At 36.6% G+C, this 15,754-nt stretch overlaps 1 protein-coding gene across 4 annotated transcripts in view; it reads left to right on the top strand.

Moving 5' to 3' along the window:
* The window catches only part of PREPL (prolyl endopeptidase like), a 58,134-nt gene that overhangs the window by 5,247 nt on the left and 37,133 nt on the right, over positions 1–15,754 (top strand). For 2 of the 4 annotated variants that reach the window (XM_047851295.1, XM_047851297.1), the window contains 4 exons: positions 10,018–10,140; positions 11,815–11,881; positions 12,414–12,620; positions 14,055–14,190. In XM_047851295.1, coding sequence (XP_047707251.1) covers positions 10,018–10,140; positions 11,815–11,881; positions 12,414–12,620; positions 14,055–14,190 — 533 coding nt within the window. Of the gene's footprint in view, positions 1–7,472; positions 9,503–10,017; positions 10,141–11,814; positions 11,882–12,413; positions 12,621–14,054; positions 14,191–15,754 lie in introns of those variants that run through there. The other 2 variants (XM_047851298.1, XM_047851296.1) reach the window with 2 other exon arrangements.

The following is a 15,754-nucleotide window of genomic DNA, read 5'->3' as shown; positions in this document are numbered from 1 at the left end:
CTGTTTCTACAGTACAGATTATAGCAAATCCTGCAGTAGTTCTAGGATAGATAATTTGGTAGTGGATATCCTCACTAGCACTTCTGACCTGTGATTTGTAGGAATTACCAAAGGGTTGGAAACATCATCAGAAAGAAGAAGAAAGGGGGTATTTTAAAGTTAAACTCAGGAGGGGCACCTGGGTGGCTCAGTCAGTTAAGCGTAACTTTAGCTCACGTCATGATCTCACAGTCCCTGAGCTCAAGCCGTGCATCGGGCTCTGTGCTGACAGCTCAGAGCCTGGAGCCTGCTTCAGATTCTGTGTCTCCCTCCCTCTCTCTGCCCCTGCCCCCACTCGTGCTCTGTCTCTCTCTGTCTCAAAAATAAATAAACATTTTTTTTTTAATTTAAAAATAAAACTCCGGAAAGCAAGAAAAGAAAGTGAACATTGTAGTCTCATAATTTTTTGTAGTAATTCAGAGTGAGGTTGCCTTGTAGGTACAGCTTCATATTTTCTCCACAGTCCATTTGTTCTTTAACCTGCTGGAGTATGGCTCCTATTCCTCCTTTAAAATCTCAAGTCAGTGTCACCAATGATGGAGCGTATTTCAACCCAGTAGACCTTTCTCTTTCCTCCTCTTACAGGCTTTCTCAGTAAATTTGATACACTTGACCATCTCTTCTTGAAAGACTCTTTTGTGTTTGCTTCTTGACTCCATGTTTTCCTGGTTTTCTAACCCCCCTTACAAACCTGTCTTCAGTCTTCTTTTCTAACTTTTCTTTCATAGGACGTCTACGTTTTGGAGTTTCCCAGGGCTTAGTCCTCCTGCCCCTTTTTTCTCTCTTTAATTTCTTCTCAAGCAATCTTATCCATTCGTATGGATTTAAGTATCGTAGCAGTTATACATCCCAGACTCCCCTCTGCTACACGGTATTTTGCAGCCTACTTAATTAACACTTGCCAGTTGAACATCTTGCAACAAACTTTCCACAGTTGAACTTCCCCAACCCAGTTCTACTTTTCATTGCTGTATACTCAGTTGTTCACAACTGGAAACACAGAAGTTTTTATTCTTCCTGTTCCTTTACCTGCCATCACTTCACTTAATACTGTATCCCAAACAGGCTTCATGATTTTTGCCATATCTCAATAGCACCAAGGCTATTGTTTACTTAATTATTTTAGCTTCATCAACTTCTCTTATTCCAAGGAATAAATTTAGTAAATGATGTGCAAATTGATGTGCTAGTTATATTCTTTCTAATAAAATGTCCACATATCCCAAATCCTATATGCCATCATGTTGACATGCTTTCAGAAACACTGCACCGACCTCCAATATATATATTGCATCTATTTTTCTCTGTCCATACCATCACCTTTATAGTCATCTTTCACCTGGACTGCTAGTAAAGCCACCTAAACAGGCTCCTTGTTTGCCCTCTTCTTCCCTTCCAACCCATTTTCCGTACAACTGGAAAAATGATCTTAAAATATGAATTAAATGATGTCCGTACCCAACTTAAAATCCTTCCAGAATTTCTTACTACATAAAGATAAAATCCAGTTTTCTATTCATGTCCCCCAAGGGCCCGTAGCATTTTACACTGTCTTATTTCATGTCACTTGGCTCCCCGTCCACCTTGGTAAAGCTGCGGTGATTATATCCCAGATCAAAGAATACAGCTCTTTCCCATCCATCTTAGGGCCTGTACGTGGCATTCCCTTTAGGTCACTTACTTCTACATGTCTAGTTTCTTGTCCTATTTTAGGTCTTGATAAATGGTACTTCCTAAGAAAGTACATTTCCAATTATGGTGATCAAAGTAACTTCTTTGCTTTGTTATTTTCTACTTTAGCTTTGTTTTCTTCCTGTCACTCTAATTATTATTTCATCGGTCATTTTCCCTTTTTATTTTGTCTTCCTAACTGAAATGTAAAATTCATAGGGCACCTGGGTAGCTCAGTCAGTTAAGCATCAGACTCAGTTCTAGCTCAGGTCATGATCTCATGGTCATGAGATCGAGCCCCGCATCCGCACCCAGCATGGAGCCTGCTTGGGATTCTCTCTCCGCCGCTCCCCAGCTTGCACATGCATGCTTGCTCACTCTCAAAATAAACCTTAAAAAATAAAATGTAACATTCAGAAGGGTTTGGTCCATTCCTATCTTGTTCAACATTGTTTCCCTGTTTCTGAAACATTGCATGACAGTAGTATTAAATGAATGCCTGTCCCCATAAATATGGGCCTACGTCAGTTTTAAGAATGCCATTCTGTGGATTGCAATATAATTATTGAACCTACCTCCCGAAATAAAGGATTGAGCTAGACAAAAAAAGAAATGACTCAGATGTAGTTAAGGTCCTGCCACGCAGCGGGAGCAGCATGTGTAAAGCTTCAAATCTAGAGAGGGCATCTGTACAAGTAGTGTAGCCAAAGTGGTCAAAAATGAACCAATAGAAGTAAACAGGGGCCAGAACATGTATAGACAATTTTGTAAATCTTGTGAGAAGTTTAAACTACATCCTAAAAGTAACAGAAAGCCATTGAAAATCAGGTGCAGTCAGATTTGCATTTTAGAAGAATCATTCTGACAGAACTGCAGAAAATTGATTGGAAGTAGGAGGCCTTGCCAGGAACTCAGATGCATGAAGATGAGAGTCTAACCTAAGGCCATAGCCATGAGAATGGAGAGAAGTAGATTTGAGGAAAGATTAAAGAGCTAGAATCACTCAAACTTCTTCATTATAGGATGATTACATTTTATTGTGGACATCTTAGTAGAGGAATAGAGAATATAGGTTGATAATCCCTCTTCTGTTTGCATTTTAAAATTCAGAAGCCTCTTACAGAAGTTGTTTTAACTCTACCCCCATCCCCCACAAACTGACACAAAGCTATTATAGTTTTTATCCCACTTAATAGATGTTTTGCTCCAAAATCTTTTGTGTTTCATTACAAGATAGTGTCCCCCACCCCCACCCCCACCCCCACACACACACTTACTGGGATAGGCGCCATGTTAACTTTGCAAAATCATTACATTCCAAAGCACATCTAGGCATCATTACGTTTCAGATGGACTTATGTCATAGTCACAAGTATATACTCTGTTACTTAGATCTTAAGGGTGAGGACAGAGAAGAAATAGATATAATTCACTACTAAAGTGGAGATTTCTTTTTTTTTTTTTTTTTCAACATTTATTTATTTTTAGGACAGAGAGAGACAGAGCATGAACGGGGGAGGGGCAGAGAGAGAGGGAGACACAGAATCGGAAACAAGCTCCAGGCTCTGAGCCATCAGCCCAGGGCCTGACGCGGGGCTCGAACTCACGGACCACGAGATCGTGACCTGGCTGAAGTCGGACGCTTAACTGACTGCACCACCCAGGCGCCCCTAAAGTAGAGATTTCTATAGACAGTTGGATATCTGAGTCTGGAATTTGAGAAGAGTTATCCATAAATAGGTACTGAGTTTAGGCCATAAAAACCATACTTCATTTAATTGTGCTATTAACTATTATATAATTCCTGAATGTAGGGAGGGCACCTGAGTGGCTCAGTCAGTTAAGCATCTGACTCTTGGTTTCTGCTTAGGTCATGATCTTACCGTTTTGTGAGTTCAAACCCCATGTTGGGCTCTGCGCTGCCAGTGCTGAGCCTGCTTGGATTCTCGCTCTCTCCCTCTCTGCCTCTTCCCTACTCATGCTCTGTCTCTCTCAAAATAAGTAAACTTTTAAAAATAAATAAATAAAAGAATTCCTGATTACATTCACATGCTAATGTTTATCAAATTAATTTCTGAATTGATAAAACCAGCTTACAAACCAGGAATATGAGAGTTCTGTCTGTATCTCAAGTAACACTTGATATTATCAGACCTTTTCTTTTTTCCCCTTCCAACAGGTAAATATATCAGTATGTCAAGTGTGTCATTAATATTCAGTGTCCTGATTAGTGATAAAGTTGAGGATTTTTTCTGTGCTCATTAACCCCTTTTGTCTTCTTGAATTGCATGTTCACATCCCTTAACCACTTTTCCAATGAGTTTTCATTTTCTTACTGGTTCATAAGAGGTATTTACATGTCCTTTGTCTTTTGTGTGCTGTAGGTATCTTTTCTGTATCTTTTCTGTGCTATGTGTTTTCACTTTGCTTATGATGTCTTATTTAAATGGGTTTTTTTAATTTTTATGTTTTATGCTTTGTTTCATTTTACTCAGCAATTATTTGTTGCACCCCTACTCTGCACCATTCTAGCAATTGGGTGTATAGCGGTGAGCAGAGGAAGCAAAAATCCCTGCCGTCATGAAGCTTACCATTCTAGTTGAGAGAAGAGAGAAGAGCGAAAAAGTATATGAATAAAATATAAAGTATGTCAGAGGCAATAGGTACTGTGAAACATAAAATAAGACAGGGAAAGAATGAATAGGCCATACTGAGATAGGGAGAGTTGTTATTTAATAGGATGGTCAGGGAAGGCCCAACTGAGAAGGTGACATTTGAGAAATAGCTTGAAGGAGATGTTTGGGCATAGGGCATAGCAGGTTCTAAGAAACAGAGTTGGGAGCAAGCCAGTCATGTTCAAGCAGTATCAAAGAGGCCAGTGTGACTCAGAGTAAGTGGGTGTGGGAGGAATATAGTAGTAGATGGAGTCAGCAAGGTAGTGAAACAAGATCCTTTTGGACCTTGTAGACCATTGCAAGCATTTTCCCTTTTCTTCTTGAGCAAAATGGGAAACCATTGGAGGGCTTTGAGTCAAGAAATGATATCTGACTTTAGGCTCATGCTAGCTCTTTTGTTGAAAATAGCTTATGGAAGACAGGAGCAGCAGCAGAGAGCATTTAGGCTTTTGCAGTAATCCAAAGGAGAGAGGATAACAGTACCACCAGAGTAGTTCCAGTACAAGAGTAAGAAGTGGTCAGATTCTAGATGTATCTTAAAAGTTGAAAGGATTTGCAGATCACTTGGTTGTATCAAGAGAGAAAAGACTGGTTTGAAGCTTGAGCAACTGGAAGGACAGAATTGTCATTTATCAGGATGGGAGTGATTGAAGAACAAGACTTTTTTGGGAGAGAGGATACATGGGGAGACTGGAAGTTCGGTTTTGGACATTTTTTGACATACCTATTAGTCATCCAAAGTGCAAATGTTGAACAAGTCTGTTGGATATAGAAGTTCAGCTTATGCAGGGGAAAGTTCAGGCTAGAGATACAAATTTGGGAGTCCTCAGCATATAAAAATAGCATTTAAGGTCACGAGGCTGGATGAGATCATCAAGGGAATTGGTGCAGACTGTAGATGAAGAAATGGTCCAGGGCATGCTGATGTTAAGAAGCCAGGAAGTAGGAACCCATTAAAGAGACTGAGAAGGGCCAGTGAAATAGGAAAACAGTGAAAATGAGGTGTTCTGGAAGTCAGGTGAAGAAAAGTGTTTTCAGGAGGAGGAAGTGATCAACTGTGGCATGATGCTTATAGGTTAAGTAATATGAATACCTAGAATAACCTTTGTATTTTGCAGTGCTGTGGCCATCAGTGACCTTAACAAGAGAGTCAGTGGAATGAGAAGGGCAAGGAAAAGGAAGAAAGGAATTGGAGGCAGAGAGCATAGGAAACGATTACTTCCCTTCGTTTAACAATCACTTTTGAATAACAAAATAGCGAATATAGCTAGATATTTTAAGTAAATATAATTAAGATTATTAAGACGTGTTTCACAGATGCTAAATAAGGTGTGTACTAATATGAATACACTTCAGGTATGTTAATTACAGATTACATATGGTCCAGTGTAAAACAACAGAGACTGTTTATCAAGTCAAAGAAGTTCCTAGTTTTTCTAAATTCTCCATTCTTAATTAACGTTTCGTTTTTTTAAAGTGCCTTGATTATTTTCTTTTTTTTTCTGCATTAATTGAAATGGCCCTAAGATTTGTCTCTTTTATTTGTGTTAGATTACAATAATAGATTTTGTAATATTGAACCATCTTTTCATTCTTAAGATATATCCTACTTGGTCACGTAGGATTTTATTATTATGTTACTATTTTTCGTTTTGTGCTTTTTAAAAATACATTAATTCATTATACTTTTGGGTTTTTTAGTCTACATTTTATGATAAGATTGATTTTTAATTGTCTTTTATCGTCATTGTCCAGTTTTGGTGTCAAGGTTTTATTTGCCTGATAATATGAATAGTTTTAAATAGTTGACATTGTTTTCTTAGCATTTGAAAAGATCCTTGAAGATTTAAGAAAACAACTTTTTTTTTTTTTTTTTTCAACATTTATTTATTTTTGGGACAGAGAGAGACAGAGCATGAACGGGGGAGGGGCAGAGAGAGAGGGAGACACAGAATCGGAAACAGGCTCCAGGCTCTGAGCCATCAGCCCAGAGCCCGACGCGGGGCTCGAACTCACGGACCGCGAGATCGTGACCTGGCTGAAGTCGGACGCTCAACCGACTGCGCCACCCAGGCGCCCCAAGAAAACAACTTTTGAAAGCAACTGGGTTTGGTATCTCTTTTAAGAGGATACTTAATTACCACTTAATTTCTTTGATAGTTATTGGCTTATACAGCTCTTCCTTTTTTATCCATTTTTAGAATTCATTTATTTTCTGGGAAATTATTCATTTATCTGTTTTCAAATGTATACACACAAAGAACTTTATTGTGATTTTTTTAAATCTGTATTATATCTGTAGTTATACCACCTTTTTCATTTCTAATATTCTTTTGAAAAGAACCAACTTTTTTTTTTTTGAAAATTTTATTTTTAAGAAAGAGAGAGAGAGAGACAAAGCACAAATGGGGGAGGGGCAGAGAGAGAAGGAGACACAGAATCCGAAGCAGGCTCCAGGCTCTGAGCTGTCAGCACAGAGCCTGATGCTGGGCTCCAACTCACAAAGTGTGAGATCATGACCTGAGCCAAAGTCAGGCACTCAACCGACTGAGCCACCCAGGTGCCCCGAAAAGAACCCACTTTTTATTTTGTTGATCTTCTCTAGTTTCTTTACCAATTTCACTGAAACCACTTTATTTTGTTTCTTCTACTTCCTTTAGGTTTACTCTCTACTCAAGTTGAAATGCTTCATACTGCATTTCACAGGACCTATAATGTCAGTCTTTCCTACTATTAATGATGTTAAGTTTGATAATTTTGGTTACAGTAATAATTGCTAGTTCTCCATACATAAAGGGACCTTATTCCCTTTGCAGTTACTAAGTAATCAGTAGGGTAGTACTTCAGTACTGTGTTACCCAACATCGTTTCACCTAATACATTTAACAACCGTTGATGATCTTTACCCTGATCAGTTGTTTCACTGGGGTTGCTAATGATTTTCCTAATTCTATTATTTCTACATTTATTAGCTGATACTATTTTGTAAAGAAGAGTTTTCTTTTTTGTTGAACTCTTTTTTCACTTTAGTGTGTTTGGGGAGTTTTGTTTTGGTTTGGTTTGGTTTTTCAACTTACTTTGAATTTTTATATTTTTCAGGGTAATATCAGTTTTAATCATTATTTTTTTGATGCTCAAATTGTCCCAGATGTAGGAACCTCTACAGACGGGCCCTTTTAATGCAGCTCCATTAATCTTTGGGCATTTCCTTGCTTTCTGACTAAGCCTTTCTGACTTACTCTCTTGCCCTGGACTCGGAATTAACCATTTATTAATGGTACCATCTTGACTAAAAGCTGTCCAGTATTTTTCTACTGTGTGATTTTTTGGTCTTTAGAATTACGCATTTTTTGCCATAATGAAGTTCATATATTCCATCCTCCTGTTTCATAAGTTTCATTGTTAAAATGGTTTTATACTAGGCTACCTGGAAGGTAAAGAGTGCTTTTTTCCACTAATGGAGTCTCTCTTGATATCTCTTGATACTGTATATGTAACCTTAAAATTTTAAGTTAAAGCTATCCTCACCTCAGCTCCATTAGGTAGTATATATGCCCTTCAGACCAGTAGACTATTAACATATTAAGACACTTGGCTGTAATGGGTAGGTTTAGCTGTGTAACCTAATGATAATGCTAAGTGGCATTGAAATGAAAGCTTAAAACACCCAATGGGTATTGTTGGGACAGAACTAAAACCAAGAACAACTTGGAATACTTTATGAATATTGTAGAAAACCTCAATTTTTTCTGGGAGTAATTCTTCTTAAGGAATTATTTACAAAGCTCTGAATTCTTCCAAATTAAGGCTTTTAAAAATCATACTGCTTTCAGGGTTATTTTGGTTCAGATAAGCTTGGTATATTTGGATTTTTGACACAGAAAAAGGTTAATCAAGAATAAAATTGACTAAGAGAACAGGTAGTATACCCAGTTCTGTGCCTTTACCCCTGTGTTGGCCATGGCTCTATAAGAATGGGTATTAAGAAAAAGAAGAATGGTTATTTAAAAGGAGATGCAGAATGTGCTAGAAACTGCAAGATAGAAAGAGGTACTCCTCATAGCTATCCTAACTCTACTTCATAGCTACTCTACTTGAGAAGGTCTGATGAAATTACAGAATAAATAAGCAATATATCTGGAGACAAAAAAACAGCTCCTATCGCTAAGTTACAGTTTGAAGATAGATTTCTAATGATCTCCTGATTTGTGTTTTAGATAATAGGAAATTACTAATACAGATATTTCACCTCACTACTCTAAAGATCAGCTCTAGATTTTGTGTAAATGCTAAAAAATAAATGAAAAATAAACATGAGCCTCCAGTATTTGATTTCAAATAATTATTCAAGCATATTAAGTGTATGATTGAAGTAGAGACTGAATGACTTAGACTACCATAACAACAATTGTTCCTAATGGGAATCTCATCCAAATCATAAAGCATCTCAAAAAGTCCAAAAGAAAAACGTAGAAAATGATCATTTTTCCAGTAATTTGTTTTGGTGATATTTCTGTTTTATTCGTGTGTTTAATTTTAGATTTTAAACTGTGACATAAATTGTATTTATAGCTTACATTCTCTACAGTGTTGGTAAAGTATCATGGACACACTTGTGCAATAAATATTTACCAGCTGTTAGAGGTCCTTCCCAAAGGCTTAGTGCCCCTCTGGCACAAATCACTGTACAGTTGTCGTCTTGGGCAGAAAGCTGACGTTGAAAATCTTGGCTAGAATTCTTTTTGCTTAACCAAAGCAAACCTGTGGAGTTTTGAATTAGTGAACCTTTTTTGTGTGATAACTGAGGTTTCTGCCTTATCCAAATTTTAATAATGCATACGGCATTTACATACTCACCAGAGGTCACCTAAAGCCATTAGCTTTTCATATATACTTCCAATAAGACACTAAATGCTTCTTTAGCTATAATCTGTATCTCTGCTCGTGTTTATTAATTTTCCATTATTTTTTCTTGTATACAGTGAACATACTATTTTTTTCCTTAAACTTAAAGAGAAGCTCTTTTTTAAAGTATTAATTAACCTTTTGATCTGATAAACATTAGGAGATTCCTTATCCCCACAAGAGAAGAAAATTGCAGCTAATAAAGATATAAAGTAAGACACATTTCCTGTAATACTTGCTGTGAATAGAGTAATAGTGAACATTTACTAATAAAGATAATGCCTTCCTCTCCCTTTGAACTGTCCTTCCTTTTAGGAAGTATTATAGTACTTTATAAAACTCAGTAAACAGATTTTTCTATCTCTTACACCTGACTACTAAATGTGTAAATGTCCTTTCCTGCTTAATTTTGTATAAATCTTACAGTATTTCTGAACATTCTCCAGTGCTTCTTAATGCTTCTGCATCTTAAGGACTAAATAACGTGTAAATTAATAGTATAGCCATCAGGTGTTCACCTTATTTTATTTGTTTACATCTTTAAATGAAAAAGAGGGGATCGTTTATTGAGGTTAAGAAACATCATTTATGATGAAATACATATTTCATAGGTTTAAACCTAACATTGTAGTACTTGCAAGAAAAGTAAGTAAGGACGAGCTCTAAAAAGCAAAGGTCTTTTTCTCTAGTTTGAAATATTATGATCATACCAGTAAACTTTTTCCAGGATTTTCTGCCTATTAAACAAGAAAACAAAGACTCACTTTCAGAAAACATGGATGCATTCGAAAAAGTGAGAACAAAATTAGAAACACAGCCACAAGAAGAATATGAAATCATCAATGCAGAGGTAGGATATCTTACTTTTTTTTTTCCTACATCTCATATTACCAGTCAAGATGCAAATGAAGTACTTTGTTTTTTGGGGGTTTTTTTAAACTTTTTTTAATGTTTATTTTATTTTTTGAGAGCGAGACAGGGTATAAGTGGGGGAGGAACAGAAAGAAAGGGAGACACAGAATCCAAAGCAGGCTCCGGGGTCTGAGCTGTCAGCGCAGAGCCTGACATGGGGCTCAACTCACGACCTGTGAGATCATGACCTGAGCTGAAGTCAGATGCTTAACCGACTGAGCCACCGAGACACCCCGCAAATCAAGTGCTTTGTGAATTTAGACATAAACCCACATCAAAATTAGACCTTTAAAATATGCTGAAAAACTTAAACAGAGAATAATCAGTGTGATTTTTTAAATAAACAAAGGTCAAAGTGAATTTCCAAGCTATTGTGTTAATTCTATTTTTTGGAAACAACCAGTTCTTTTTTAAAATGTTGTTAACAATTCCAAGGAGAGGGGCACCTCGGTGGCTCAATTGAGCTAAGCATCTGACAGTTGACTCTTGATTTTGGCTCAGGTCATGACCTCACAATTCTTGAGTTTAAGCTCTGCATCAGCACAGAACCCACTTGGGATTCTCTCTCTCCTTCTCTCTGCCCCCCTGTGCATATGCGTGCACTCTCTCTCTATCCATCTCAAAATAAACTTTAAATTAAAAAATAATAATAATTTCAAGGAAAAGTTCATATGAAACCATCATGTTTTTATTATTTGAAAAGTATCTGACTGCCTGTCTACACTTTTTTTAATAAAAGGAATTCACTTGAAGTAGTATAATACCACAAAAGCCAAGTATTTGATCTTTTATGGTTACCACAGTCATAAATATTCAGTTGAAGCAGATTGAACATGCATGTTGCAAATTGCCCAATAAGACTGGAAAATAGAACCACAACTTATAAATGAAAATCATATTCATAGGAGAATGGAAATAGCAGTAGGTTAAAAATCAGGAATCCAGATTCAGAATATGCCATTTACTAGCAGGTGATAAATGCATCTTAGGCTACCTGAAATCCTGTCGATCAGTCAGTTGCATTTAATATGTAGGTATTAGACAAGAGCACTATTTATATATTGAGTAATATTCTCTCGATCTCAAATTGTGTATATCTGTCAACCTGGAAGATGCTTTGTGTGAAATCAAATCGAAACCATGGACAGTTGGTAGTGACTGCATACTTAGAGGAAAAGAATCTCAGCAAGTTTTTGACCGGATTTTCAGAGTAGTCTGAGCCATAATTTCTTCATCTGCCTCATTTTGGATTACCTTAAAGCTGCATTCAATCTCTATTAATGGAATCCCACCATAGGGATGTCAGATACTCCCAAATATACCTAAAGTGATTTATACAGTCATAAGAACCGACATAGATTTTGTTACACCTTCTCTTTGTTGCCTCCTACATTTATATGTTAGAAACTTCAGTGATTATGGATGTATGAAAACCATATCTTAACCACTGTGTTGTTAAAAGTGATCCGTTTTGTGTTTGTCATGTGTTCATCCATAGACTTCAGTAGGTCTACTGAAGATTTCATTTCTTCATTTTAAATGGTCAGATCATTAAACAATTAAATTGTGTTTAAATAATTATTAAATAAATCGTTTGTTTCTTTTTTGTCAGGTGAAGCATGGTGGTTTTGTTTATTATCAAGAAGGTTGCTGCTTGGTTCGTTCCAAAGATGAAGAAGGTACACCACAGTTTTCCCATTTTTATTTTTTAACATACTTTGATTTTTTATATTTCACGTATTTCATAGGAAACTTGGTATTAATTTCTTAAAGGTATAGAAAAAAATTTTTTTAGATTTCTGCATTTAAAAAAAATAACTAGTTAGTATCTGGGTTTACTTAAGATATAATTAAGAGGTACATCCAAAAGCTTTGGTGGGGAGAATGGAGGTGAGAACCAGCATTTTTTTTAATATCTCCTATATTAATTCTGTTGAAATAATAACACTTTAGGTTCTATATGATCTATAAATACTAGACTATATCAAATAATATCACATAGGCTGATGTGTGGAATAACACTGAATAGCATAGGACAATAATAAATAACAAAATGCCAGTTTCTATGCAAATAAAGCTGTTATCAAGGCAGAAGGAGGCTGGATTGTATCCTCTTCTAGAAGGGGAATGCTAATTTAAAACATTGAAATACTAAAGATTTTTTTAACTACATCTTGTGGAGTTATCACTTTCATACTTGTCTTTATGCAGCAGATAATGATAATTACGAAGTTTTATTCAATTTGGAGGAACTTAAATTAGACCAGCCCTTCATTGATTGTATCAGAGTTGCTCCTGATGAAAAATATGTAGCTGCTAAGATAAGAACTGAAGATTCTGAAGCATCTACCTGTATAGTTGTGAAGCTAAGTGATCAGCCTGTAATGGAAGCCTCTTTCCCAAATGTGTCCAGTTTTGGTAAGCCACCAAACAAAACAGTCTTCTGTGTTATGACAACTGTAAGAGAATTGTCAGCACTTTTGAAACGTTTTTACTTGTCCGTGTGAGTGAATAAGAAAGTGAATGCCTAATCCTTTTATCCCTATGGACCCAAAGCTTCCTGTGTGTCTCTCATTCAAGAGACCTTGCCTTCCTAACTATATATCCAAATTCATGTTCATGTGTTTTAAAGTACTACAACCAGAATCCAGGCTGTACGGTTTATTTTGATATATCAATAATTCTTTGCAAATTTATTAACTCAGATACATTTTTGCACATAAGTTGTATCTTAATATGTTACTGAACTTTAATTTTAGGTATCTATTTTTTTAATTTCACATTATCTTGTCAACTATTAGAGCAAATTGCCCAAGGTCACTACCGAGAAACTTTGGAAGATGTTGAGCTAACTAACTCACTAATAGAATTTGTCATATTTTTACTAGTAGAACCAACTTTAAATTTTCTCTTTTATTGGGGCACCTGGATGGCTCAGTTGGTTAAGCGTACAGCTTCAGCTCCGGTCATGATCTCACCATTCTGAGTTTGAGCCCCATGTCAGGCTCTCTGCTGAGAGCCTAGAGCCTGTTTCAGATTCTGTGTCTTCTCTCTGCCCCTCCTCCCCTCATGCTCACTCGCTCACCCTCTCTCTCTCTCTCTCTCTCTCTCTCTCTCAAAAATAAGTAAACATGAAAAATTTTTTTTTAATTTTTTAATTTTACCTTTTATCATTGAGTGATACATATGTTCATAGTTTATCTTCCTTTTTCATTTTCTACTTTAATTTTCCCCATTGTTTAATAACTAAGTGCTTTTGCGGCAAATTGAAATTTTAGTCTAATTGATTCTTAGATTTACAATTTTGCACATTTTAACCTCTTTAAAAATCAAGATCCATATTATACAATGATATCTTACAGTTACTGTCAGCCAGGTGGCAGTCACGATGTAATCGTGTGAAAACTTCCATTGACAGCTTCTGGTAAGAGCAAGAAAACTCCAGCATTAAATGTATTAAATGAGATATCCTATGGCTTGAAAGCAGACAGAAAAGAGGCATGAGAGAAAGTGATCTGGTATTTCTTCAGACTTAAAGTTAGGGGTTGTAGATGGAAACAATTCATCCCATGTAAGCTGTGACTCTGAAAATACTAAACATTCGACTCTTATTCAGAAACCTGGGACTGAGAACTGCTTGAAACCTTGGAATTGATGTGGCAGTATTTTATTTTCTGGAAAGCTCTCTGACTTATTTTGGTGACCACGATCAAACCTGTGTTCAATTTACATTTCCAGGGATGAACTTGTGCATCTCTTTTTTGAGGAAACTCAAAATTTGAATGCACTGTGCCCTTTTTTCAACTTCGAGTAGTATGTAATGTCTATAAATCTTTAATTATTTTCTTTCAGAATGGGTAAAGGATGAAGAAGAGGAAGATGTTTTATTCTACACCTTCCAGAGGAACCTTCGCTGTCATGATGTGTATCGAGCAACTTTTGGTGATAACAAACGTAATGAACGTTTTTACACAGAAAAGGACCCAAGGTACTAGAACAATGAAATTAAATTTTTTCCTCCAGGGTTTATCTCCAAGTTATCTAAAGTGCGGTTCTTGGTTGACATAAGATGTTGATTTCAGCTGGAACCAGGTGTAATAGGGAAGATAAGCATAATCATTCTTTTATTAGTTGTTTGGATTCAAAATTGGAATATGGATCTATTCAAACTCCAGAGTTAACCCAAATATACCAGTACACTGCATATGCTAAGTTGCTTACATTCTTTTGGGACCGTGACATATGAGGAGAGTTGTTAAGTCTTTAATCGGGTTGTCATACTGCGTTTCTAGATCTCTTATAAACCATAGAATATGGTTCTATAAACTAGAATGCCATGGTGTCAATTGCACAGAATTGACTACATTTTATATAGATGATCTTTCATTTAACTTCTATTGCTTTGAGCCACGATGTCCACTGGTGTTTAAATTTTACTCTCTCCAGTATTTTGATAATTGCTTCTTAAAACTAATTCTCTTTGGGGCGCCTGAGTGGCTTAATCGGTTAAGTGCCTGACTTTGGCTCAGGTCATGATCTTGCAGTTCGTGAGATCGAGCCCCACGTCAGGCTCTGTGCTGACAGCTCAGAGCCTGGAACCTGCTTTGGATTCTGTGTCTCCCTCTCTCTCTCTCTCTGCCCCTCGCACTCTGTCTCTCTCAAAAACAAACAAACGTGCATGCATGCATGCATGCATGCATGCATACATACATACATAAAACTATAAAAGTAATGCTCTTTACTCCTTGTAATCCAGGACTCATGTCTTATACTCAGCAAGCGTGAGAGGAAATGACAGTAAGTTTATCTGGCAAAATCCTATTATTCTTACCCAGATACACTTTTCCAAATGACTTATTAGAAACAGATTTTTGCTTGACACCAGGTCCTGTCACCTTATATGTCAATTAACGGTACAGTTTGGACAGTGTCTGAACAGAAAAAAAAAAAAAGATTTAACACCAAATCTATGTCAGTGAAATTGATACTCAAAACAAGAAAATTAACCCATCATTTCATGAAATGTCAAAACTGACAGGGATGTAATGAAAATCTTGTACAGTCCCCAGTTTATATTGAAAATTTGAGATCTGAAGAAGTTCCATTTTTCCAGCCCATAGAACTAACATTGTTGGCCTCGTGATGCTGCCCTTGCTTTTTTTTTCTTTCTGTTGATGATTGTTTTGATGAGAAATTACTAGAACTATTCATATGATTCCACTATTATTTTCTTTTTTTATATAATACTATTGTCAAATTGGTTTCCATACAACACCCAGTGCTCATCCCAACAGGTGCCCTCCTTAATGCCCATCACCTCTCCCCCTCTCCCCCACCCCCCATCAACCCTCATTTTGTTCTCAGTATCCAAGAGTCTCTTATGGTTTGCCTCCCTCCCTCTCTCTAACTTTTTTCCCCTCTTCCCTCCCCCCATGGTCTTCTGTTAAGTTTCTCAAGATCCACATAAATGAGTGAAAGCATATGCTATCTTTCTCTGACTGACTTATTTCACTTTAGCATAATACCTTCCAGTTCCATCCACATTGCTGCAA

This window comes from Prionailurus viverrinus, chromosome A3 (assembly GCF_022837055.1).
Source record: "Prionailurus viverrinus isolate Anna chromosome A3, UM_Priviv_1.0, whole genome shotgun sequence".
In the NCBI taxonomy this organism is placed as follows: Eukaryota; Metazoa; Chordata; class Mammalia; order Carnivora; family Felidae; genus Prionailurus; species Prionailurus viverrinus.
The sequence above is the reverse complement of the archived record's forward strand: the minus strand, read 5'-3'. Positions and strand labels throughout refer to the sequence as shown.